Source organism: Drosophila elegans, unplaced genomic scaffold (assembly GCF_018152505.1).
Source record: "Drosophila elegans isolate 14027-0461.03 unplaced genomic scaffold, ASM1815250v1 contig_208, whole genome shotgun sequence".
Classification (NCBI taxonomy): domain Eukaryota; kingdom Metazoa; phylum Arthropoda; class Insecta; order Diptera; family Drosophilidae; genus Drosophila; species Drosophila elegans.
In genome coordinates this window covers 16273590-16297470 of record NW_024545578.1, presented here as the reverse complement: position 1 = coordinate 16297470, position 23881 = coordinate 16273590, and the positions used below count along the sequence as shown (strand labels likewise).

The 23881-nt window shown below is 40.8% G+C and overlaps 1 protein-coding gene across 6 annotated transcripts in view; it reads left to right on the top strand.

Moving 5' to 3' along the window:
• Nucleotides 1–23881, top strand: part of LOC108147467 (Down syndrome cell adhesion molecule-like protein Dscam2) — a 46987-nt gene that overhangs the window by 7275 nt on the left and 15831 nt on the right. For all 6 annotated transcript variants that reach the window (XM_017274009.2, XM_017274008.2, XM_017274007.2 and 3 more), the window contains exons 2-13: nucleotides 800–1184; nucleotides 7780–7916; nucleotides 8649–8770; nucleotides 8852–8910; nucleotides 14122–14198; nucleotides 14527–14716; nucleotides 16788–16953; nucleotides 20106–20196; nucleotides 20495–20582; nucleotides 20681–20829; nucleotides 21114–21237; nucleotides 23344–23471. In XM_017274009.2, coding sequence (XP_017129498.1) covers nucleotides 1133–1184; nucleotides 7780–7916; nucleotides 8649–8770; nucleotides 8852–8910; nucleotides 14122–14198; nucleotides 14527–14716; nucleotides 16788–16953; nucleotides 20106–20196; nucleotides 20495–20582; nucleotides 20681–20829; nucleotides 21114–21237; nucleotides 23344–23471 — 1383 coding nt within the window. In that variant the 5' untranslated portion in view covers nucleotides 800–1132. The remainder of the gene's footprint in view (nucleotides 1–799; nucleotides 1185–7779; nucleotides 7917–8648; nucleotides 8771–8851; nucleotides 8911–14121; nucleotides 14199–14526; nucleotides 14717–16787; nucleotides 16954–20105; nucleotides 20197–20494; nucleotides 20583–20680; nucleotides 20830–21113; nucleotides 21238–23343; nucleotides 23472–23881) is intronic.

Genomic DNA, 23881 nt, shown 5'->3' with positions numbered 1-23881 from the left:
TTTAAATATTTTTTTAAAATTAAATATTAAAATTTTAATCCTGTAAATAAGAAGATTTTCTCCCTTATAATTTCAATCATTAAAAAAAAAATTATAATTTATTAATTTATAATTTATAAAAAATATTAAGCCGTTGAGCTCCTTTTAGTTTTATCTTTGAAACTAAATAAACTTAAATATTTTCTATTAAAAATTGTTAAGTATAATAATATATAAGAGAAACAATAAATATGTCGAATATTTTTACTTTAGAAATTGTGATTTACAAAACTAATCTAAGAAAGCTTGGTGTATACAACATATTTAAGAAATGTACAACTCAATTTAAGCTTAGCATAGACATTGCGCTTATTCTTTCAATTATTTTTTTGAGTGTTATTTGCTTTTGTTGTTCCGATATCTGGAACTGCCAGATTTCTCCAAGTGGTTCAGCTGGATTGAATGGGTATGCGCTTTGTGGCGCTGACTTGACATGATTAATATCCCCGCTGACATGCGAATCGCAGTTGACTGACTGTCGTCAAGTGAAATGAAAAGCAAAGGCAGCAGCCCCATTAACCACATCAAGGCAGCTTAAAGCCATTTGAATGAAAAGGGTTTTCAAGGCAAGGCAAAACTCAGATATGTTACTTCATCAGGCTATAATATTTTAAGAACCATTTTAATGTTCTTCAAAAACTAAATTGTTAAGCAAACCAGAGAAAAAGATTCGGCTTGAGCAGCAAAAAAAAAAAAATTAACGCATTTTGAATGCAATCTATATATTTGTATGTAACAATATATTATATTTGTCTTTTAGGCAAAGCCCGAGCATTAAAATCACTGGGCGCATAAATCTCTGGCATCGCATTCGAAATTCTAATTTCCGTGGCGCGTAATACGGAAAACAAACAAACAACAAGAACAACAATAACAATAGCACCATCAACAACAAAGTTGAGCCAGAAACCATTAACATTTTCAGCTTCAATCACAGCAACGCATTTGTGGATGTGAGAAAGAAATTAAATAAGCGAAATAAACAGAGCGAACGCGAACAAAAACGACAGCAATAACAAACAAATCAAGCGAAATTCGGCATTTAAAATCCAGATATAAAAAATGTAATGGAAAGCATTAGTGCTCATAAAAAATGGATTTTCACAGCCTTTTTAAGGCCATCCTGATCCTGTATGTCATAAGAGGTGAGTACTGCCAGCCCGCATTGTTTGTTTCCGTTCCCATAAAACACAAAAACTCTAATCGATAGTATAGATTCGTTTCGCGTGATTGACATTTGCTAATGGAGGGGATAGAGGGAATTAAGCGGACCACTCATTGATGGTGGAACTTTGGTTGAATAACTGGCATAAAGCTCTTAACTATAAATACCGCTCTTAATATAACACCATTTATCCGTTTTGTCTGCTTTTAATTCGGTAAACTATTTAAACTAATTACAATAAAAATCATCACTTCCTTCGATTTTTATCGATAATATAATCGCTGTTTTGCCAGCTATATGCCGCTTATTTTATCCCCCCAATGCGATGCCCACAAAAGTATGCAATTAAATTTGCAACATAAGCCCAAGGAACAAGTGATCTCGAGGGGGGGCAGGGGGTGGTGAAGGGAATTGAAAAGCGAAAAGCATTTCAATTAACGCAGCGCCTCATATGTAGCGTACATATATTGCCGTTAATGAGCGCCTGCCGCTCAACTTTCGCGAGTAGACAAAAGCCGGGCGAAGTTGCGGAGTTTGTGCCATAAAACTGAATTATTGAAAGGCACACGTTTCACTTTTGTTTTTGTTTGTGTTGCGTTTGCGTGGCGCTCAAAGAAACGGAGTCAACAGCAAAAGTTTGCATGCCAGGACATCGAGCAGGACGAGCAGGAGTCACACGAGTCGCAGTCGCAACCGCAACCGCAGGAACAGGAGCAGGAGCAGGAGAAGGAGCAGCATTTATAAAACTTTCTGCTGCTGGCGTGGCTCGACACTTCAAGGCACACACTCACACACACACACACACAAAAGAGAAGACGCCAAGGGGGTGGGAGGGGGCCAAACAGGCTGGATCAAATGTTAATTGCAGTTTTCGAGCCATAATTAGAGATCCTCATTGTCTAATGTGTCACGGCATTTAGCAAGCGAATACTACTGCACCCACAGCAACTGCAACTCCGGAGAAAAGCTACGGACAGAAGCGACTAACCCCAGCTTAACAAATGCACAGCTAGCGCAGTGAAAGAAATTACCCGTCAGCACGGCACCGACAGGAAAAATTAGACTAAAATGATACTGTTTTGACAACGTAAAACCATAATATTTACAAAATATTTATATTTGGATATATTTACAAATTTTTGACAAGGGTGATATCAAGTTGTTATGCCAATCTTTTGAAAATATTATTACCAGCTTAACGAGGTATAAAATTCCATATTTTAATTATTTTTACAAAGGTATTTGATCAAATTACAAAGATATAATGGTTTTATATGAAAATGCGCATGCATATAGGTATTCGTATATTAAAATTGAAAATATAATATTTTTAAATTCGTATAAATAAAAAGTATAGATTTCCATTCTCGTTCTTTACATATTTAATCAGATTTTCATAATGAAAATTGTTTTTACACCTTAGACTACTTATTTAGCTGTCTGTAGCTTTGAATACGGCATGGTACGAAATGGTGGGAAAAACTGAACTTCGCACAAAGAAAGCCAGGCAAGAATCCCCTGGCTTTTGGCTAAGATGCCCCGCCCAGATTGCTTACTTCCCGCCAAGTCCGCTCCTGTGAGCTGCTGATTCTATAGCAGCTCCTGCTGCTAATGCTGCTCCGGCTGTACTTTCCCCCGCTTCACACCAAGTTCAACAACACGCCCTCGAAATGTGAATGACCTCGAATGTCACGTTTGCTAAGCGCATGAAAGCAGTGGTCTATGGGTGGGTTAGGGGTTGGTTTTATGAGGGGTTTTGGGGTGGCGGGTTTTGGAGGGGTTCCCCTCCTGGCAGTTCGTCACATTGCAGCGCAGCAGGAGGGCCAAGATTATGCAGCTTCTGGCTCCTGACTGCTGACTGCTATTTTATGAAACAAAAACAAGCCCGAAGAAGCAAAGCCAAAGGCAGGCGGAGCAGGCAAGAGCTTTTGTGAGGACCTGGCAACATTGTCCAAGGAGGAGGCCGGGCTTAAGTCCAAAGCATGCAGAGCATAATCAGCTTCATCATCAGTAGTAGAGGCAGTAGCAGCAACAGCAACAGCAACAGCAGCAGCAACAAGCAGTAAGCAGTAAGCAAAGAAAGGCCTTTACTGTCACAGTCAGCAGCAACATCGGATCCGACCAGCAGCAACATCAGCCCGCAGCTTAGCCATGGATGGAATACAAAGCGCCAGGAAAAGGACGATGTCGACGACGATGACGAGGACACGGACGTGGATATGGACATTGCACTGGCGGGGGTACAGTCGTTGATCTTTTGCTGATAGCTTTGGCTTTTCGAGAGTGCCACACAAAAAACCCTGAGGAGTGAAGGGCTCGTCAAGGAAGTGTTGCGGGTACAAAAGCTGGATAGAAATCCTCAAGCCCAGACTGGCAACGCAGCTTAATTATTTTCGCAGAGAAATGCAGCCTGCTACTTGCAAAGTGCAGGGTAAATGTGAGTTCGGATAATGAGATTGCTGGGGCCAGATAGCATTCTTTGGCCCAGTGTGTTTGGGCCTTAAAACATTCAAGCTTTCAATTTGAGCAATTTTCTTGTTTTTCAGCTTGTTTAGTCAAAGCAAGTCAAGTTGGAGCAAGAAGCCCTGGTGTGCCCTACGTGCTCTGACCTAAGCAAATACATTTTACACTCAGCTCCGGGTCCTGCTCCTGGCACACACACATCCGTGGAGTATTCCGCTTTGTTGCGCACCCAGACAGATGAAGATTTCGCTTCGACATCGCATTAGTCGGGGCTTTTAAGCAGAAAAATGCGTGCACTTGAGGGCCACCTCCTGAAAGCCCGGAACACCCGGATTCGCCTCAATCCCCAGAAACATCAATCCCCTCCCACATCACTCATCCGACCCGTTTCCCTGAGCCGTGTGCTACTTTAAATATTAAACGCTGCCTACTTTTCGGCTGCCTGAATCAAATTTGCCATTGGCTACGGCCGCGTTCTCAATTTCTATTTTTTTTTGAGATTTTCAAATTTGTATAAACATAACAATTTAATTTTTTAAACTTAAGCAATTAAGTCTTAAAAAAAAATATAAGGCTAAAAAAATGTATGAGAATTTATAAAGAAAGAGAGAACGGAAATGTCATTACAAATTTTATTATTTAATGTTAATATAGATAGTACTGCTTAATTGCAAACAACAAGTTTATTCAAATTGGTTTATACAACATTTTATTGCATAAAAAGGGTGAATCCCTTATTAAATATGATAGTTTTAGTTATCAATTTAACAAATATAAATTTTAAATTAACAAATTTAACTTTTTGTTAATTTCCAAAGATTAAAGAGAGATTTTTTTAATTTAAATATAAAAAAGAAACTTTCTTAGCAATCTGTCATTTCCCAATACCTTTAGAAATCGTTGAAAATCTTCATAGTATTTCCCAAAAGCCTTGTGAAAGTGAAAATCGGAGCACCACAACGTATACTTGTGCGTTTGTATTTGCCAAGCCATTTCGCCTGACGCCATACAAAACAGCAAAGGAGACAGCAGATGGATGTAGATAGAGAGTCAGCGAAGACAAGCCCTCTTCTCTCACAGCATATGCAAATCAGCTTTAATGTTACTGCTCTTCTTGTTCAGCGATTTTCTTCTTCGCTGTCGCGAAATTGCGTTTTCATTTAAATGGTGTGCGGGAAAAGTTTTTCTGATTTAGTGTGCGCTTTGAAGCTGGCAACTGGAAACTGGCAACTTCATTATTATTTGCAGACACTTTTCAAAAAGATTTTTCCGCTCGCTTTGTTCCGGCGAAGTAAACGTAATGTGAACTAAAATCGCCATTCCACGGCCCGTTTTCTGTTTTCCGAATCTCTTGGAATTTCCTCTTAATTAAGCAGGGCAACACTTTGAGAATGTTCAGCAGTGAATGGGTTAAGACTATGGCCACAAATATTTACATAAAAAGGGGTACGAAAGTACTGAAAATTAATACTCATGGTACTTATGCTATCAGATACACATTATATATCTTATATTTAATTTTATTGACCTAAGACTTCAAATATTTTTCTCTGTGCATCTTGGGGCTGAGTAGTCGCCGTCGAGTTTGAGTTGAATCTTTTGCTGCTGCTGCTCATTTGCATTTTGTCTGCCCGCCTGTCAGCGGTCCGCCTTTCCTTTCTGTTCTGCTCTTCTGTTTTGCAGCTTTTCTTCTCCCATTTTCCATCTCCTTCGGCGGACTCAGTCATTTCCCTTTGCAGCTCAGCTTCACGGCAATTTTTAATGATCCGTGATAATGATGCAGGCTGCCGCTGGCAGTGCTAGTTTCATTTAGTTTTCCATTCTCCAGCTTGCGCGTCTCCTGCCGCGTAATTGATTTTAGCTGGGGGAAATGTGCGCGGCACTTACATTAATAAGCCCCGCTTCCACCACCAGCTTCCTTGATTGACGGGGCTGACAAATCGAGTCGTCGGGTGCTTCTGTTTCTGTTGCAGAGCCATCGCATATAGACGACGACTATGGCCATTGTCCAGGACTTCAGCACTTCGGCACTTGGCCAGCACAGGAGCCCCATGAAATGTGGTACACTTCGATGACAGTTTGCGCCTGACGAAGTGCTCTAATTAGCTGCAACTTGTCTCGGGCCTAAGACAAAGTTTTAATTGAAATCCTACCTGCAAATCTCAATCATCCCGGGGAGCACACACACACGCACCCACACACGTTCTGCAATTAAGCTGATAGAAAAAAAAAAGTACCACTCTTCGGATGGATAATTAAATTTTCATTAGACCGTGTCTGGCAGAGGAGTAAAGTTTTGGCCGGGGCGAAACTTTATCGTAAGTGACTTAAAAACTAAAACTGCAAATTTAATGCGCTCCCCCGTCGTCATGTGGCAACCGCTGCAACTTGCGGCAAACACTTTTTACTTTCCGCAAACATTTTGCTTTTCGTTTCACAGTCTGTCCTTTTTCTGCATCCTTTTGCGGCGCATTTCCTTTGGGCATTGCAGTTGACAGCGTGTTGCCAGGCGGAGGAAAAACCAGGACGACGACGATATGAAGGGGCTCTGGAATGGTGGAATGGTGGCAAGGGGGCCTGGGGGGCCTGGGGGGCTTGGGGGGCTTGGGGGGGTGGGGAAACCGCAACGAAAGTGGCACAAACTTTGCTACACTTTGGGGCCTGCAACCAGGAGAAGCTCGGCCGTCGTTATCTACCGCCTAATGCCTTTTTGACAAAACAATTTTTCATATTATTGCTCGACTGCGGCGCTGCTGGGGTTGAAAATTGCTTACAAATTTAGTGTTGCATACTTTGCGGCTGCTGTTGTTGAAAGTGCCACAAGGAGCACAAGGAGCGCTCCTTGCCAAGTCCAAGTCCTGTTGCCAGGCAAGTCGGGCCAAGTGCCAAAGAGGGATTCTTGAAGTGACAGAAAGTGATAGAAAGATCTCGGAGAAAACCAACATTCTCCATAAAACCCATGCACTTTGGGAAATAGAGCCCGGCTATTATTATTAAAGTCTTGTTAAGGGAAAATTGTCAGTGGTTTTAAGAATCAGTTTTTCTAAAAGTAAATTATGTTATCAAAATGATAACTGCAAATTAGTAATCTGAAACCGAAAGTCAAATATTTAAGCTTTAGAACCTTTTTAAGCCATAATAAAAACGTATTTTTACTTGGAACAGAGCTGTTATTTAGCATTCACTTTAATGCTCAACAAAAAGAAATCTGTAATGATATAAAATCATGTGTTGAAATTTTAGAAAATTATAAATTATACTGTAAGGATGTATTAATGCGAAACTAATTATATAAACTTTTCTATTTCAAAAGGGTTGATTTAAATTAACCTGATGTTGATTTGATTATTACGCAACATTTTACCATTAACTTTATAGTCTTTTCGCTTCAAGACACCTTATTCACAAGGGATTTATGGACAACATTTTACTTATTAAGGGGTGATCGCTTTCCCCTTAACACAGAAATTTGTAGCAAGTAAATATTTTAAAATTCCTCAACGCCAAGACGATTTCCGAGTGTAGGTGGCTGGGCGAAAGTCCTATTCCTAAATTATTCATGTGTCATAGTCGGCTCACTCGGTGCACATGAATTTCTGGGTATTTTCTGGACAGCAGACAACGCCTTAACTTGTCCGGCCACACAGCTCCTGGGCTGGTGCCTCGGAATGAATAATAAATAAGACATAAAAGCCGCATCAAAAGCAATTTTAAAGTATGGCCGAAATTATGCAATGCTCAGCGCCTGGTGAAGCAATTAGAGGCGGGCTTTTGTGGCCGGCGACCGCAACAATGGCCGGCAGGTAAAAAGCAATTGTCTCCGCAGCAGCCTTTGTTGTGGGCCAACGGCACTCACGACGCCTCATTAAAATTTGGGCCAAGCCCGCCCATTCGAGCGGAAAAGTCGGGGAAAAGCCAAAAGCCGCTGGCATGCTCGCTACTTAATTTCGGGGGAGAAAAGTTGCCGGCTCTAACAAAAATGGAAATTAACATTGGCCAACACACACACACACACGCACACACAGAGAATGCCTCCATTTAATTAAAATTTTAAATTTACCGAACTTTCCCCCAACTTCTCTCATTTCTCGCCCCGTCTTCTCTCTTTGCAGCCGAAACCAGCCAGATTGTAAATGGACTGGATCTGCAGGGACCGATTTTTCTCCATGAGCCACCGCATCGCGTCGAGTTCTCCAACAATTCGGGCGGACTCATAGAATGCTCGGGCCACGGCAGTCCCCCGCCGGAGGTGAGAACTTCCTTCCACTTCCTTTCTTGCCGGCGCAGGACTTGGCTCCATTCTTTCCTCGCTGCCATTTAATATTGCTGTTTAATTATGCATGGCTGTGCGGCGTTTGGCTCCGCTTACTTCCAAGTTAATTGACTGGCCAACAAACAAATGCTAAACGCTCGCTGAAGCACTTAACGAAATTTTACTTTTCATTTGAATCAGAAACCCTACAAAATTAAATGTCCTATATAAAATTTAATTACTTATGGTTTTTGGTAGGCGTCAAAAACAAATTTTAATTAAAATGATATTTTAAATTGTATTTTTCTTTAAAAAAAAGGTTAAAAGTTGTATTTATAATTATAATTTATATATTTAATTTATAATTTATTTTTTAAAACTTATATCATGTATTGTGCTGTTAAAATAATATTATTATTTCAAAAAACCAATTTATTTCAATGTGGTAAAACTGTCTCTTAAAATAATAATGTACGCAGATTTAATTTATAACAAAAACAAGATCAAAACATTTTTAAAAGGCATAATATGGTTTAATATTTTTACATTATGTCCCTTTTTGTCAAAACACACGTATGTATATGTAATGATTTAGTTGCACTGCCTTGTTATTTTTGTTTGATGATATTTTCATAGTGTTAATATTGTACTGTAAAACTTCATTGCAAAATATGTTTTAAGTATTTTTCTGAGTGCCCTTCTAATTCCTCTTGCCGTTTCCTCACCCAGGTGGAATGGACGCCCATCCCGCCGCAGCAGGACATGGTGTTCCAGCTCTCCAACGGCAGCATGATGTTCTATCCCTTCACGGCCGAGAAGTACCGCCACGAGGTGCATGCCACCGTCTACAGGTGAGGCCAGAAATAATTTGCCACCTCCGCCCAAGCCCAGCACAGATTGATTGTTAATCCTTTTGTTCTTTAAACCGGCAGATGCAAACTGCGCAATTTGATGGGCACCGTGCTCAGCCGAGAGGTTCATGTGCGCGGCGGTAAGTCGAAATAAATTTTAATTAATTTACGTAAAACACAACCAGCGAGCGAGAAAAAAAAAACTCGCTGTGAATTTATAGCTACAGAGTTGATTTGTGCTGACGAAGTGAGTTTGGCTTTCGGCGCTGTCCTTGTTGTTGTTGTGGTTGTCGAAAACTTTGGCCTAATTGGAAAGTTTTTCGCGCTGCCCAGGGCCGTCCAACTCCCACTTGCCGTCACTTTTCCCCCAGTCCCGATCCCAATTCGAGTCCCCATTCCCAATGCCAATCCCGCCGAGCAGAAGCCTAAAAGCAGGCAACGCAAGTTTTAATTACTATTGCTGCCGGCAAATGCTGTCGGCCAGGCGCCATCTCTTCCCTCCTCATCCATTTATCCCACCAAACCAACAATTTCCCCCAAAATGCCATCGTAGCCAAGCGAAAAAAAAATTGTATGCTCCGCGCTAATTTGGCGCCTCAGTGTGTGAGAATTGACTGCGGAGAGCATACCCTTAAGTTAATAGGATACTCGGAGTTACACATGACCTAAGAACTAAGCCACAGGATAAATATTAATTAGCGCAAAAAAACACTGCAGGAAACTATAATTATAATGTCTATTAAGAAGCATTTAAGTTGAAATATCATTCAAATAGATTTTTCTGAAAAATTTAATAATAATTGAAGCTTAAGTATTAAGTTCACAGCATAACTCAAAAAATTTATTACAAAGATACAAGTATTACAAAGGTACTTAAGCCAAATATATAATCGTAATTAATTAAGAAGGGCAGTCAAACTAAAAACTTAAAGTGGCCTTTGTAAGCTATATTAAATGGATGTATCAATTTTAAATCTACATGTTTTTTTCCACATTGCTGTCCTAAATTTAATTAAATTAGATATTTCAAAAGTCTATTCTGCCATTAATATTCCGATAGATTAGGCAGAAAATTTAATATTCATGTTATACCCTCCCAAAAGCGCTGTCTAACTGCCACGAAAAACTTTCCCATTCTTCGCTAAACTGCATTAATGAACTGAAACTCGGCCATCGTCGGCCTGCGAGGCAATCATTTTGATTGCCATCACATGTCGCATAGATTTTGCGGCTCATTGGGCACTTCCACTTGGCCAGAAAGGGCCAGAGACAACAATTAGCCATGACCATAAAAGATATGCCGTATAAATGGGTTTCGGGCTTTGTCAGAGACCAAAGGCTAATCCTCAAAGGGTCCACTTGAGTTTTGGGCTGGCGTTTAATTAACAGACGGCAGGGAAAAAAGTACGGCAGGGGCCCGAGACCACGGGAAGTCAGTTCAAAGCGAAACAAATGGCACAAAGTCGCAGCCGCAAAGATCTAAGATAGAGTCGGGACCCACGCACATTTACATTTACTATATATGTACATATGCACCACATACTACTGTACTATGCCATGCGTAGCCTTTTGTCCATGCAAAGTTCCAACGTCCGGCGGCCATTTTTCAGCAGCTAACTCAACGTTACGTATACGCCATGTCCGCTGGCTTATTTTATTTGCGGTCTGCCCGGGTTTCGGGCCCCCAAGTCCTTCTGTGCGCCCCGTCCTCTTTGTTTCCGCTTGGTTTTTATGTGCGCCAGAAATTGTTTTTTCCCCCGATTTTCGTGGCGAGAGCTTTCCGCTTGAACAATTTGACAGCGCGTAGATTTGGAGCAAAACGTTTTGCCTAATTTGCAAAAGTTCTCGCAGAATCTGCGATCTCTGTTGGCCAGTAACTCTGTTGCTAATGTGAGCGTTTTGGTTGGAGTCGCCGTCTTTAATTGGCAGCGCTTAGTTTGATGCGGGGTCTTGGAACTTGGCAGCCAGGAATTCGAAGGGACTTGGCTAAGTGCGCGTAATTAGCGCAACTTTGCAGCAAGAAACCCTTGACAAATTCCCCCCATATATATTCAAGTCAAGCTTAAACGCAATTGCTGGCATTTGGTTTTGTCAGGCCACAGGACATCACCCCAACCCACTTTTCTCCGCAGAACTTCTGCTGACAGTGATGAATGATGCTCGGAGCCACAAAGTTGCCGCAGCCACGACTTTTCAGCGCTGACTTTTCCTGCACTTTTGCATTTCATCAAACAAAGCGCACAGGCACCCTTAGATAGACGACCATGCATAGGTATAGCGTATACCTATCCAATGCACATAGAAAAGTCCTTGGCACATCTTTGCAAGATTCTGCGCAAAGTTTGTGATTGAGCTAGAAAAGTTTGCTCAACTGCCGCTGGCTGCTTGTGTATGAAACCTGCGTAATTTGTTTCTAATTAGTTGAATGCACATTGTTGAGGATGCTCCACCCAAGTTCGCCCCTAATTCCCCTTTTTAACCGGCAACAGGATACGGAGTTCAGAGAGTTTTGCATACGAAACTTCTCATTTGCGTGGAAAATGCAAATTGGAAAAGAGAAGTCCAGAAAAAAGCGCAATACATTTTTTTTTCGTCTTTCAATTCTAATAATAAAATTTTTCTTTTTTAAACTAAATTGAGTTGATGTTTAGCTTCTGATTTGCCTGCATTTATTAATAATTTCATATGAAAGCCAAACAAAAACATATTTAGTTTTTCAGTAGCAAATCAAATTGAATGATTTGAAAATTCTGTGATCTAGAAAATTTGTACATTAGTTTCGTGTTAAACTTTACACACTGTCCAACTTGTAGCTTAAAAGATAAAAACAGCAAAGCTTTTGCACATAAAAATTTCAAACACTCCCGGAATTAAAGTCACTAAATTAAATCTTATTAATTTGTAATAAAATTGCTAGTCAATTATATTTTAAAATAAAAATGTTTGTAAACAAGTATAATTAAATATTCTGCTAATATGAGCTCAACAATTTATTAAGCGCTTTGTTTCTGCAAGACAAAAACGAGTTGCCAAATTAATTCAAGAAATTGTAGATGACAACATTTAGGTTTTTCCGTAGTGGTTTTTCGTATTGGAATCCGTTTATGAAATCAGAGCACCATCAAATGATAATTTAATAGTCGGAGAGGCAACCAAAAAAAAAAAAAATTCCCGGGACTGTCGAAGTCCGCACAATAACTGCAAATCAGCGAAGACTGGCATACCAAAAGCATCTTTCCGGCACGCACATCATAAACATAAATTTCCCACACCCCAAAAGCCCCCGAAAATGCCCAAAAACCCAATTCTCCGCAGGAAAAACTTTCCCACACACAAAACAAAACGGAAATGAATTTCCGCATAAAATCCAAGTGCAGCAAATGTCGCCCGCGCTCTCTTTTTGCACTTACTTTGTGCGGCGACTATAAACTTAGCTTTCATACTTACTTTCCTGCCCAGCTGTCCTGTTCCTGTCCTGTCTGTCCCCCCCCCTTCCACCCCTATCCCCCGTCCTCCTTTTGCAATTCTACACCCCCCAAAACAACATTGTTGGACGCCCCTGTCCTTCAGTTGCGAAATTTCCATGCAAAATGCAACATGAAAGGCGAAAAAACTTTGCCGTTGCTGAAAATAGAAAACTCTACACCGAAAAAGAACAAAAAAATGAAAAAGGAAGTGCACAAAAAAATTGGTCGGTTGTTCGGGAGTCTGGCAATACAAATAATGAAGATACAAAAACAAAATTGTACTAAACTACACAGCGCGGCCAGAGGAATTATAATAAAATGTTGTCACAAAGTTTTTTCAGTCACTGTTATAGCACCAGCAAGCCAGCAACAACAACAACAACAACAACAACAACAACAACAACAACAGGAACAGCATCTGGGTAGAAAACAAACAAAAACAACAACTTTTCAAATTAAACTTTTATCCAATTTTAGCATATTAAAGTTGGCAAACAAACGCCGGAGCAGAAAAAGCCAAGCGTGAGCAGCATTTGCGAGCGGTTTCATTTTGGCCAAGTTCGGGATGCCGCTAGGCAACGACCTAATCTATTTACGATTAGCCCTCGCAGGGGAATCCCCGACGAGGGCCCAGCAACACTGGAACGCACTTTACGCACGCCAGTTGGCAATCGCCTTTGTCCGTCTTAATTAATTTTTCAGCTGCCAGCAGCAACTAGACCTGAGCTACGCTTTTAATTCATGTAAAGCATTTGGCAAGTCGCACAGTGGCTTTAAAGGCTTGCAACATATTGACTGATTTTATATTAGGAATTTATTATAATCTTTTGTATGAATTCGATTTGTTAGTATTCATGTTTTTTTTCAAAAGCTACTCACTTCGCAAATAGAAGAGTGACCAAAATGAAAATTCAATCATTTGGAAGCCAAAAAGCTATTAAATGTTTTAAAATATCCTCACTTAATTTCTATCCAATTTATCATCATTTCGGAAAATATGAAGAAAACGCAGCAATACAAAACAATAATGTTTTCGAAAATTTGTTTCTTTCCTTGCAAGATAAAGAAAAAATATGCCATCTGCTTAAAATATATAATAGTTCATGTCTCACTATTAAAAAATTATATTTGTGTACCTCTAGAATCGTTTGTCTTCGTTAAAACGTCTTATCAAACTTTCTGAGGCCAAAACCATTACATACATTGCGATTTTTGCAAATTGAATTTTAATTTTTATTTATTTTATTTTTTTTTTTTTTAATTTTTGTCACCCCGACCACTGTGCTGCTACAATTCTGTCATGGTTAGGATCCTTGTCATTCTTAATTTCGCGCTGCGCTCGCGCCATGGACACGGACAGCGAAAAAATCTTTAACTCAAATTGTTAAATCCAATTTTTTAACGGCCTTGTCACCCGCCTCTGCCGCCTGTCGCTGCCTCCCATCACGTCCCCTTTTCCGCCCACGGAACAACCTTCGTCTGGCTGACAAACGGCAACACTTTTGTAAAGTGTCACAATGTGTTGGACTTGCTGGGGCAGCGGGTGGTTTTTTGTCCGGGGGATGACTGCTGAACTTAATGTGGCACATATTTCGGCTGTCGCAGCCAAGCGGATCCCTTTTTTTATGTGGTCCTGCCACATTAAAAATTAAAACTCACACAAAAAACACAATACAAGAGCAAATGCGAGGTCCTTAAGCTAATAAAAACAAACTGGGGGGCCAGAGGGTTCGTAAAACATAATTGTTTCGGTTTGTTCTTCAACTCAACGGATGCTCGCAAATGCTGGCCACGCCGCGTATACGCAATATTTCAGTCACTCAGCTAGATAACCCGAAAAAGCCAAAGCAATTTGCATAAAATATGCTTTTTAATTCGTTACAGTCGTCAACCAGAAGTACGCGGTGCAGGTGCACGACGAATACGTGATGACGGGCAACACGGCGGTGCTAAAGTGTCAGGTAAGCGTGTATTTATTTCTTGCAGTGCACATCCCACATCCATTAGCTCCTGTCAGCGGGATTTGGCCCTGTCTTTCTGGGCGGCCAGTGAAAGTGGCCAAAGCAGCCGTAGCCACTGCACCGCAAAATTCACTTAGCCCGCAAATCACATTTATTCCATACTCACCCGAAACCCGTTACCCGAGACCCGTTACCCGAGACCCGTTACCCGTAAACCGTAAACCCACAGCCCGTAAACCCCAAAAACCGCCCCTGGAAAATGCTCATCAAATTTGCTTATCTCACACCCCGCGACATCGACGTCGGCGTCGACTGTTTATTATCACAGGTGCCCAGCTACATGTCGGAATTTGTAATGGTCACCGCCTGGGTGCAGGACACCGGTATGCACCTATATCCGAACACGGACATCGGCGGCAAGTACACGGTGCTATCGAACGGCGAATTGTACATAAATAATGCGGGGCCCAATGATGCGTACAAAAGCTACACATGCCGCACTGTAAATAGACTGACAGGTACGTGATAATCGCATTGCCAGCTTAATCGTCCAGCTGAGCAATGCATGAGTTGCTCCGGACTCCGGGACTCTGGACTCCGGACATCGGACTCCAGATCAGTACGGTTTGTTGGCTCAAGGGCGTGGCAGCTATAATTAAGTTGAATAAATAACCAATGAAGGGCATTTTGTGGAGTGCCGACTTTGTGCGTGCCGACTTTACCACGACAATTAAACTGTCTTTTCTTATAGAAACATTCTGGAAGTTCAGCATACTTCAGTTTTGCAACCAAAGCCTCTTATGGTCGTGGGTTGTTTAAATTTACCCAGCTCCCAAAATAAACAAAAACTTTTTATTTTTCTTGAATCTTACAAACGCCTTACCAAAGTCTATATTGGTAAGGTAATAATATAACCTACAATTTTTATGGGCTTAAATTTAATTATTTTTGTATTTTAAAAATCCATCAACATTTTACATATCAGTTTTTTTTTTTAAAGATATATTTTACTGCACATGTTAAGAAGACATTTAGCCTTGAAATTTGTAAACATGGAAATGGATTTTAAGTCTATGCAACATATTTAAGCCTGGATGCCAATAGCTCAAACTATAAATTACTAAGTTTGGTACTTAAAGTAACATAGTTTTTTATGGCCAGCAAATGGCAAACAAAAATTAAATTCACAATAGAAAGATTGGTCTGCTCCTTTTTCTGTGTATTCTTCTTAAGTCCCAGCAAACAAGCTGTAGTTTTTCCTCCTTGGCCAAAGTCAATTTGTCGTTTTGTGCATAATTTATGATGCGTGACATTCAATCGCCAGGCTAAGGGCATTGAGCTCTGGGGAGTTCTGCTCCAAAATGGAATCTCCTCCGTTCGCATATGTATACATCGCATATGTACATCTGATTCTGGTTGTGTGTCGACAGTCAATACGTGAGATCTTTTCGAGATAAATTCTCTCCCTTATTTGAAGTTTATTGTGTGTGAAAATGCGCTTAAGCTGAATTTCTATTAGCCTTTGTGCGCATATTTCACATCATCAATCAATACGATAAAAGTTCACTCCTTTCAACCTTTTTTTCCCCTTTTATTCTTTTCGTTTTCAATCTTTTCTTTATGCGAATGTGAGTGAGTGTACGACTGTGTGTTTTGTTTGTCCGAGATTATTTACAGTTCTCTCTGTGTTTGCATCTTGAAAGCTGAATTTATATTTATTCCTGTTACATTATGGGTTACATTTTATGGGTTTTCCGCCCTCGAGTCATTTGTGGTTGCCAGCCAGCCAGCCAAACATTCAACCAGCTATTTGCTTAATTAATCAAATTGAATCGAGCCGCAAAAACCGCAAGTTTTGCTCGAGTTTTGGCCAAAAGCGAAAATTATGATCTGCATATTAGTTGGCCCTGGCAATGTGTGTGCGTACATTCCGCCACCAAAACGAGCTCGAGTTGCACTCATTAAAAGTGTATAATGAGGTTGGAGGATGTAGAGCGGTCATGGGTAATTCATTTATCAGGCACGGCATGCAGGCTGCATACACCTGGTTTTTGGGACCGGCTCACGTAATTACAATTTATACCAGAGATCCATTTATTTGGGACAATAACTCGACGGTCGAACACAATGGAACGGGGCCAAACAACGGGGCCTTTTGGAGCCAAACAATGGCCTCCATAATCAAGATGCAGAATTGAGTTAGGCTGCATAATACGCACTCTAAAGTTCGTTATAGATTCCCATGGTTTTTCCCCGATTTGGGTGCTGTGCGTGACCTGCCTGCATCTCTTATAAAGGTATTTATCCAGTCATAAAAAAATCATGATGAAGAGGGTTTAACAACAGAACGGGGGGAAACGGGAGATAGCCACCTGCTCCCAGCAATCAAGTTGATTGCTTTCATTTACTTTCAATTAATTAAAATATATATAAAGTGGGCATGTACGGCAGGGACCGCAGGACATGCCATAAATTTTGCGGCGCTATAAATCTAAGTAAATGCCACGGGGCCACTGTCAGCTGCCATCACTTGAGCAATTTTTTTCGCATATTTTCCAGCGTTTTCACTCTCTTCTCTCTGCTCCCCAGGTGAAATACAAATTTCCACATATCCCGGCCGCATTATTGTAACAGAGCCCAAGGGCATGGTACAGCCGCGCATCAACGTGGAGAAGCATTCGATGCGGCATGTTGTCCTTAATGGTCAAACAACGTTGCCGTGCATAGCTCAAGGACATCCGGTGCCAACATATCGGTGAGTGAAACACAACAACCACGCGTAAAAACGCAAAAAACGCGAAAAAATCAACAAGAACAGGGAGCACTTGGCACACGTGGCCGTGTCACAGGACACGGGGCATCGGGGCATCGGGGCATTGGGGCATCGGGACGCAGGACACAGGACACACAGCTGCGGCTCTCAGTGGGTTCGGCGGTATTCAACCCGCAGCCGCAGTTGGCGCGCACTTTATGACAATGTGAAATATTTAACGCTCTTGGCAAATACAACAAAAAGGCGGCAAAACGAACCGAAAAGCGAAAAAATGTTGCGGCCCGCGATGTCAGAAAAAATCATAATAAAAATGTCAGCCAAATTGTCAAAATGTGGAGCGCTCGGCAGCAGGGGAATTCCCTACGGGCCGACCTGTGTGGGTCGAATTCGGGGTTAGGCCGAATCCGGCAGAGCCTTTCTACACGATTCTCATGGGAGCAGAGGAGGTCATCCTTGGGTTTGAATGGATAATAATAAATAAGCCTATGATTAGCCAGCTGGGAAGAGACCTAATAGGCATATCAACAGGTTTAAAAGATATTTATAGTAAGTATATGAATAACTCAGCCTTATAAATATAAAGTCAGGTTTCAGAAGCCGATGAAAATAAAAATCAGTGGTTTTAAATTACCATTGGGAACTAAATTTATAATAACTATTGTGTATTGTTTCGGTGTGTAGTTACTTTATGGTTGGAAAGCATTGACCAAACAAATATAACATCGAATTTAGCAATGAATGAAATCTCCCAAAATATGTAAAGACTACCAAATGTTTTTAGACAGAGGCAACGAAAAATTATAAACCAGTTTTTAAGACCAAACATTGTGACGGAAGTTTTTAATTAGTAGTGGTTAGAAGTTTTTAAAAATATTTTAGTTCTATAAAGTAAATAAAGTTTTAGACGGTTAAGAAAGATTATAATACAATATTTTTAAATTTAAAAGGTTGTCCTTAAAGTAAATTTTTTTAATGCCAGCTAACTTATAATTGTTAAAAATTAAAACAAGAAACTTTAAAGTCAAAAGCAAGCACACTTACAGTTTTAAAAAATTAAAACAGCTTACGAAAGTTAGCCAATAAACTTTTACAGTCAATGTTCTTAAAGCCAGCTCACTTAAAGTCTTGGCCAACTTTATGGCATACGTAGCTTACTGGCAACTTTTGGGCACTTTTTTTGTTTCGTCCGGGAATTTATGCTTACGGCCGTTTTGGAGAGCGGTTAACAGCTGCCAGCATTGGAGCGCGCCTACGTACATCAAAGTTGTTTATTGGGCCACACTTGGAGGCGTTTGTCTTGACGCGAGCCGGGGGATTGGATTCCCTGACAGGGACACAAATCAATCAAAAGCCGAGCAGCGTTTATGACCGAAAATGGCAAATTGCTTTCTGAAATGTCGCTCAAGTTTTTAGCACTCCGAAGATAAGGCAAGGGACTGTCGTCCGTATATGGATGGCCACTTTGGCACTTGGCTCATCATGGCGATTTTTGGGCACTAAAACATGCATGGGGAAGATCCCCCCCAGCCTCGTCCGAGCAGGATGCCATGTAATATGCCATTGTAGCTGGCAGCTCACGGTTCATGGCTGTCCTCTATTCTTCTCTTCGTCCTTTGTCCTTCGAGGTGCATGCATAAAAAATGCGCCCAGGATGTGCCACATCGCGAGTGCCTTTCATTTGATGTCTCCCGCTGTGCCGAATGCAGAGAGGAGGAAATCCAAGGATCTGCAAGGAATCGCGGGGGCGGCGACGAGTTTTGTTTGCTGCCGCTGCATTGTTTTCCGACCTGGAGGTCCTGGCTCATAAATGCGAAAATAGTTGGCCATGTTGCTGCTCACTGCCTGGCAGTCTTCTGTGTTTTCGGGTGTTTTTCGTTTTTCGCTGGCTCCTATTCGAAATCTCTTTTCATTGCATAGTTTCGGGCGAGTGACGCCTTTGTTTCGCTGGCAATTCCTTTGTGCTTTTGTGTGTATTCCTGCTTTCGATTCCATTCAGCTCCCGGTGCCATATTGATGCAGTTGTTGATAATCACTGACCATATTTCCAATTTAACAGCATTTCATATGCAAATAGCTCTGAGTCCCAGAGTCATCGGCCAGAGAAATCGCCAACATCCCATCCCCATCGCATGCTCGGCATTTTCCATGATTTTAATTAAGAAATGCCATGCCGGGGGCAATGGGCATGCCTTTGCAACGCCCTCAAAAGACGAGAAATGCACTCAAGTGCAATTAAAACCAAATTAAAATCAATAACTTTTATGGGAAAAAATCCAATTGCATGTGTGTGCCTTGAAAATATGCAGCAGGGTGGGCAGGCATCAAACAGATTATGACACGCGCAGCAGATAAAAATGAAAAATCTCTGTTGATTTACGCATTTGAGATATTTTCCACCTTCATATACAACCAGTGTTTCAGTGATTTCTTCTGGTTGAGAAATGCTTGCACAGATACTTGAAATACCCTTTATGAAAAAGATAACTACAAAACAAAATGAAAAAAAGTATACAAAGGATATTATATTCATCTCATAAAAAATACTGATACATTAATGAAATGCAAAGTATTTTTTATAAATCAAAGTTATGTAAAACATCATAAAACAGAACTGAAGTTTAAATGTTTAGTTTATTTTCGCTGCAGTTTCCATAAATCTCTGTAAAAAAGCAAACAAAACATCACATATGCCCGGCACATCGGGAATCCGAGCATAAATACCCGTTTAATAAGGCAGTGCATATGCATATATGAATAAATCCCACACCGCATACTTCCCCTCGTTATGCCCACTTAAGTGCAATTATTTTTACGAACTATTGAAATATATTTCATCTGGCATGTGGACCTCGACCTGTACAACAAGCCAGCAATCAAAAGAAACGTGCAAAAAAAGACAGAAATAAACCGAGCGGAGCGGAGCGAAATTATTGATAATTCAATCGTCGTTTCAATTTGTTTAAAGCCCGCTCGCACCACTCGCACTCAACCGTCAAAATCTTGGGCAAACAAAGCGGAAATGGATTTCCCGATTTTCGATTTCCGAGTCCCATGCGCCTTGTTTGTCTTTGCCTTTGGTCCTTTGTTTGGGCGGCGTTTCATCTCCCTGTCATATTTTTTCCCGCTTTTTCCAGGTGGTTCAAGGAGGAGAACGAGCAACTGCTGCCGCTGCAGCTCAGCGAACGCATCACAATCGTATCCGCGGGGCTCCTCAAAATCACCAAGGTGCGTAGCTACACTGCATACAAAAATTTGTAGATTTTAAAAAAATATTAAATAAATTTATAAATTTGAAAATGTTTATTTTATAACTTAAACAATTGCAAAATTAGTAAATATATTAAAAACAATTGTTTTAATTACATAAAAGCATAGAACTGAAAAAATGTTCAATATCTCTTTGATATGTAAAAATGCTAAAAAATTTTTCCATGCACCCTTAAAGGGCGTAGTCAGAAAGACATAGAGGGGGTGAAGGGGATGGGAAACCCTGCTGATTGCCAATTGATTTCGTCCATTGCAGGCACGTCTCGAGGATAGTGGAAAATATTTGTGCTGGGTGAACAATACGGCGGGCGAGGAGACCATCCAAGTGTCGCTAACGGTGACAGGTGAGTGGGTCTGGGTTTGGGCCTCAGTGTGTGCTCTACCGGCGACACAGACAGAAAAATGGGTACTAAAAACACCACCATCCCCTTGGCCAACACAGCTCCTTTGACGGCACACCTGCAGCCACAGGTGCAGACGGTCGATGTCGATAAGGATGCGCAATTCCAATGCATTGTCTCGGGCCATCCGGTCCACGATGTCAACTGGCTGCACGACGGCAAACCCATCCTCAGGGACAATCGCGTTGAGGTGAGTAGATACTCAATAACTCATTTTAGTCGGAGATGATAGAATTATGATTAACATCATGTTTATTTGAAGGTGGAAAATCTTGTTGTTCCTTTCTAAATTTTTGTTATTATAATAAAATTAAAAAATGTTTTTTCCACAAATGTTATATATTTTAAGTTCAGACATTTTTGTCCTTTTATTAAAAAAAAAACGGTGGTTTGAAACTTTCAACAAATAAACCATGGAATCTAAAATTTTATATTTTAATTTTAATTTACAAAAATCTAAATCTTTACATACAGATACTTACCGATCCGCCGCGACTGATTATCAAGAAAGTGCAAAAAGAGGACCCCGGCATGTACCAGTGCTTCGTGTCCAACGAATGGGAGCAGATCCAGTCCACCGCCGAGCTGCAGTTGGGCGGTAAGTAATGACCTCGCCCGCCCACTGGGGCTAATAAATTGGCCATCCATCGTTATGGCCATTAATAACCACTTATGACCGCCCACGCCCTCGCACACACACCACACAGCATACACCACTCAAACCCCCAAAACATCTCATCTCAATCAAAAGCGTAATTTCCGACTCGAAGCCGGCGAATGACGACCGCAGACCGCACAAATAAATGTTTGTCATAATTGCATTTCATTATTTTCTAATTTAGCAAATTGCTAACATTTTTCACCAACAACAAAAACAACAACAAGCACGCCAACAAATCACAGCGGAGCAACAACAATGAGGGGCTGCCCATAAAACGCAGCGACGACGACTTAATTTTATTACCAGCACTAAAAATCTAGCCGCAGACACTAAACAGTGGGGCATAGCACGTATTAGGGGCAGGGAAACCGGGATTTTGGATAGGGGGTACACATTGTATCGCTTAGCTGGCTTAGGGCCACACAAACACATGCGAAACCGGAGCAGGATAAATTAGTCTGCTTGGAGTGGTTTATGCGTGACCCAAATACGATTAATTCTAATCCGGGATCATGCGAATTACGGTGTGGCACTTATATGAATGGTATTGTGTGTGTTCTGTCTTAAGTAATATTTCTGATGAAATACCGACGAACAAAACAACTTTAATTTATTTTGTAAGGTTCGGTAGCTATTTTACCGTTTAGAATCCTTATCTTATATACTATATAGTAATTATATTTTATAGTAAATAAGAAGAACAAATGTAAAATCTCTCACAATTCATATCTTAAAGGCCACAAAATACCCCAGATTGTACACTTCCTTTTGGAAGAATAATCTTTTTTGTCAAATTTCCATCTGTGTTATCTCGTTATTGCATCCCGTATAAACATCTGAGTAGACACATTTGCGCTTTGTCGCTTTGGCAACATTTTGTGATTTGCTTTTAGGCGCAAGCGGAAATTGATTTCGATATATTATTGGCATGCTTTGCACAATGGAGCAGGGAAAAGAGGAAGTAGAATCCCCTCTCTTTTTGCCTTACGGTGTTAAAAGCCCAGCCCCCCGAACAACCACCCCAAGCCCCCCAGCCACCGAGAAATGCGCCATTAAGCGGCCGGATATGGCAGCAATTGTGTCAACGCTGCAACTGTATTCGTGTACTCGTGTTTGTACGTCTCGTGTAGTGTGTGCCAGCGCAAATAAATATGGCAGCTTATAACTGGGAATGCCAGAGCCGAAAAATCCTGCCACTGCACCAGAGGAAATTGATACAATTTCCATCAGCTGGATAGCATTTGCTCGCTTGTCAAATGCATTTTCCGTTTTCCTTGGCCCAACATAAGCAATACGCAAGGAAAAGCAATAAAGGCTGAGCAAATGGCTGCCCAAAGAAAAGTGCAAATCTAGTTTAAGCTACAGAAATGTTTAAAAAGAGGTGGGAATTTCCTTATCTGAAGTTTCGTTAATCTTTTCAGGGTTGCAAAAAAAAGTAATTAGTAATAACACTTAAAATAGCTTATTTGGGTATAAAAAAAACAGAATCATATGTTTGCCTGAAAAATAAATGTAACTTCAAACTTTTAAAATTGTTAGTGCTTATATGGTAAATTGGTATGGACTCATCATTCAAATGATTTAAAAGAACCTTTGATTGCTCAGGCATTTCCTTATATTTACAAGTTCTTTGAATTATAGTCAACATGTTGAAACCTCAGCTTGTTGCTTTCAAAACGCAAATCAAATCAGACTTCACTACAAATATGTTTTTTTTGCTTCGTTCAAAGTATTGAAGTTCCTTTGAATGATATTTTAATGAAGATTTCCACACCCATTCAAAAGGCAACTCATTCATGTGCATAATTAAGAAGCAAGCCATCGATGCAATCATCATCTTTCTGCAATCAAAAAAGTAAAGTTAAAGGAGGAGGAAAAGACACAAGCTCAAACACCACAGCACATGTCTGGCAGAGCCTTTTCAACAGGCACTAATGAAAGCCTCACAGACAGACACACATCCTTCCCACAGAAGGCTCCTCATTTGAGCAAAGTTTCAAAACTAAAGCCCCCCCAACTTCCCTCATTTAATGTTCATTTCAGATGCCTCGCCGGAACTGCTTTATTGGTTTTCGGAGCAGACGCTGCAGCCGGGACCCACGGTATCATTGAAGTGCGTCGCCACCGGAAATCCACTGCCTCAATTTACATGGTCCCTGGACGGATTTCCGGTGAGTTTAGCCACCAAACTTCGCCTGAGCTCAAGACGGAAATGCAGGCAGTACTTCCGTTTCCGCCAAGCAGTTGCTGGCAGCTAAACCGCCATTACAAACTCTGATATAATGCCCAGATATTTGTCCCAGTAACTGTTATAACAGAAACATTCATCTTCATCTTCTGGAATATACATAAATATTTTAGAAACCGAATTTTTCCTTTGCCCAATTCACAGAAAAAAAACAACACACACTAAAACCCACCCAATCCAAATCCTTGTGAGCCAGCTCTAGTGCATACTTGGGATGCCCATCTTTTGCTTGGCTTTACTCTGTGCTCCTCCACTTGAGTTTTTTCGTTTCAGGAATTTCTCCTCTGTTGCCTTTTTTTGCCTGGCCATATTTTCAAGGATTTGTTTCGTTTA